Source organism: Rhinichthys klamathensis, unplaced genomic scaffold, assembly GCF_029890125.1.
Source record: "Rhinichthys klamathensis goyatoka isolate OS25496 unplaced genomic scaffold, OSU_Roscu_1.1 h1tg000183l_1, whole genome shotgun sequence".
NCBI classification, from domain to species: domain Eukaryota; kingdom Metazoa; phylum Chordata; class Actinopteri; order Cypriniformes; family Leuciscidae; genus Rhinichthys; species Rhinichthys klamathensis.
In genome coordinates this window covers 504,371-507,626 of record NW_026606711.1, presented here as the reverse complement: position 1 = coordinate 507,626, position 3,256 = coordinate 504,371, and the positions used below count along the sequence as shown (strand labels likewise).

Below are 3,256 nucleotides of genomic sequence, written 5' to 3'. Positions count from 1 at the left end.
ACGTAAAACGATTAAGGCAAATCTGCTTCAAAATAATAAGAAACTGTTTAACATATGATCATGCCCCTTTGTTTTTAAACTCGATGATATTATCACACACATGTCCTACAGATTTTAGATAAGCAAATAAGATACCATCATTGTCAGATCTTAAGTAAATACAAGTTTTTAAGCTTTGCTCATTTTGTCTTTCTCCACATGTAAAGTTTGTGTTTAAATGTCTAAATGGTCGTGCACCTCAGCCCTTATGTATACATGTTTTGAGAGATTGAGGCGCAGATCCACTTGAGCGGCTTAGTGCAAATTGTAAAATGTCACTGTCCTCTCAGTGAACGGTGTAAAATTATGGAATTCATAACCTGATTATTTCAAATCTGCTGCAAGTTTTAATATTTTTTTAAAAGCCACTAAGTCTCTGTTAATTCAGCAACAAACTTGTACTCATGTTTAGTTTTCTTTTATTCCCCCTTTTGTTCTTTTTTCTTTCCATTTTTTTTCTTTGGATTTGTTTGCTGTTGTAACTGTAATTTATAAAAGCCCTTCTAGGGACAAGTGTTGCAAATTAGCTTACAAGCACAATGAGACACGATTTGGATGGCTGTTGTCACAGTTTTATCTGTGTGTATTGTTTCTGTCCCTATACAAATAAAACATAAAAAATAAAAAATAAATCCCTGCTTCATGCGCGCAACTCACTGATCTCGGGAATTAAACCCCAACGTCACGGTTGACGTCATCGCGCACATGAAGGCGGAAGTCCAGCAGCGGATCTTCATTTCGTAAATAGCTCATAATCCAAGAGTGGGAAAACGGCTGATCCTGGGTCAGATCTTAAAAGGGAATATGCAGAAAAATGCGTGCATATTATGTAGGATATAGGCTGCGTGCTGCACTTTATAAAATTGCTACGTTGATCAAGACAGATTATCGTAGCCTAAACGTTTTTTTATATAGGCTAGTGGAGATGAGATAGAATTTAATTAGTTTTATTAATATGAGAATATATATATATATATATATATGAATATTAATACAGATGAAATATGAGTAATGCATCTGTCACATCCATATTTATATCTTTTTCTGTTCAATAGTCAATAATACAATAGTTTTCTGCACAAAACTCCAATAACATCTTGTTGAATGTTTTATTCTATTCTATATTGATTTTATATTTTTTTAAGCACGTCATATTTGCATGCATTTTCTTCTCTGATACTTTTACTGCATTGCATATGCACTGGTAAAACAAAGCAGTCGAATACCTTGATCCAAATATGATGATTTAAAAAAATAATGATATATTTCTTAGTTATCCTTCAAAGCTTCAGCTAAGCCCCAGAAGGACAGGAAATGCCTGCACACGAGGAGGAAATGCCTCTAACCAATGGAGCGCGCGCGCACCTCCCTCGTCCTGCGAATGACAAGCGCGCGGACCTATGAGTGACCCCGCGGGCGCGCGCCGCCTGTTATTGGCAGATGTGAGGCCAATGCTGTGGTGCGTGCGTGCGTGCTGGAATAGCGCAGAGAGAGAGGAGCGTTTCTCTGAGAGAGAAGTTGGCTGGAGGAGGTGCTGAAGATGGCGGATGGAGACAGTGGGAGCGAGCGCGGTGGCAGTAGCGGGGGCCCTCAGCACTTCCAGCGGGAGCAGGAGACCCAGGAGCTGGCGTCCAAGCGCCTGGACATCCAAAACAAGCGCTTCTACCTGGACGTCAAGCAGAACGCGAAGGGACGCTTCATCAAAATAGCGGAGGTGGGCGCTGGTGGCTCCAAGAGCCGCCTGACTCTCTCCATGTCCGTGGCGGCCGAGTTCCGCGACTACCTCGGGGATTTCATCGAGCACTACGCCCAGTTGGGGCCAAGCAGCCCGGAGCAGATCGCGCAATCGTCCGGCGGTGAGGACGGCGGCCCGCGGCGTGCGCTCAAGAGCGAGTTCTTGGTGCGCGAGAACCGTAAATACTACCTCGACTTGAAGGAGAACCAGCGCGGGAGGTTCCTGCGCATCCGCCAGACCGTTAACCGAGGTCCGGGCTTCGGCGTCGGTGGAGGAGGCGGTCCTGGAGGCAGCGTGCAGACCGGCCAGACCATCGCGCTCCCGGCGCAAGGCTTAATCGAGTTCCGAGACGCCCTGGCCAAGCTCATCGATGACTACGGCGGGGAGGACGAGGAGCTGAGCGGGGGGCACGGAGCCGCGGGGGGGTACGGCGAGCTTCCCGAGGGCACCTCCATCATGGTGGACTCCAAGAGATTCTTTTTCGACGTGGGTTCCAACAAGTACGGCGTGTTCCTGCGGGTCAGCGAGGTCAAGCCCAGTTACAGGAACTCCATCACCATCCCCTTCAAGGCCTGGGGGAAGTTCGGAGGAGCTTTCTGCCGCTACGCCGAGGAGATGAAGGAGATCCAGGAGAGACACCGGGATAAGATGTACGAGAGGAGAGAGGAGTCCGAGGGCGAGGACGTGGACGACGACTGACTGCAGACTTCGCCAGGAGATGACCACACGTGTGAAACAAGAAGTGCATGAACTGAACTCAAATAGCCTACTAAAATATTCATGGGACAGAAAACTAGATCTGTGAAGTTTCTATGTGGTGAGGGTTTCGGGAGGGGGGTTGTCTGTATCGAAGCCATGGGGCGAAGGATGTCTCGTTGGGTATGACTTATTCCCGATGCTGCCCTGTCCTGTTAAACCAGCAAGTTTAATTGTCTTAGCTAACAATTAAACCTTTGTTACATCAACGCCAAGGCTGCTGAATTGCAGCCTGAATACGACAATACCAGGCTGTAAGGGTTCATACTGTCCAACATGTTTTTAGAGGGGAGAAATTTAGTATATATATATATATATATATATATATATATATATATATATATATATATATATATATATATATATATATATATATAGTGTCACTGGTATTCATGGTGTGTTTCCTATACCCAGGCAGCATGGGACTTTCACAACTTTTATCAAAACGTTACATCAGAAGTTCTCAGATTATTTTATTTCTTTCTTTTATTGACAGATGTTCCCTAAATTATTGTTTTATGGTTTTCGTTCATGCATCAACATGACTTTTATGGTTTGGCCAATTTGAATGATGAAAAGTTTTAAATTCAGATTTGGAGGGGAATGTTTTGACCCCTGATTTTGTGTTGACATGTCTCAGCTGTTCACAGCCATGAGACTTTTTAAATCAGAAGTCGTAATCTGTAAACCAGTGACTTCCTTGAGGCGTTAGTAATGGAAAATTGT

At 44.3% G+C, this 3,256-nt stretch overlaps 1 protein-coding gene across 1 annotated transcript; it reads left to right on the top strand.

Annotated features, from left to right (window-relative positions):
• Window positions 1-1,498: 1,498 nt before the first annotated feature.
• On the top strand, window positions 1,499-2,739 carry purbb (purine-rich element binding protein Bb). Its single transcript, XM_056261526.1, has one exon. It carries the CDS (start codon window positions 1,580-1,582, stop codon window positions 2,471-2,473), a length of 894 nt encoding a protein of 297 aa, XP_056117501.1. The 5' UTR covers window positions 1,499-1,579; the 3' UTR covers window positions 2,474-2,739.
• The last annotated feature ends 517 nt before the right edge of the window (window positions 2,740-3,256 follow it).

Excerpts from the sequence above, each read along its gene's own strand:
- purbb (XM_056261526.1), top strand. The coding sequence starts at position 1,580 with ATGGCGGATGGAGACAGTGGGAGCGAGCGCGGTGGCAGTAGCGGGGGC.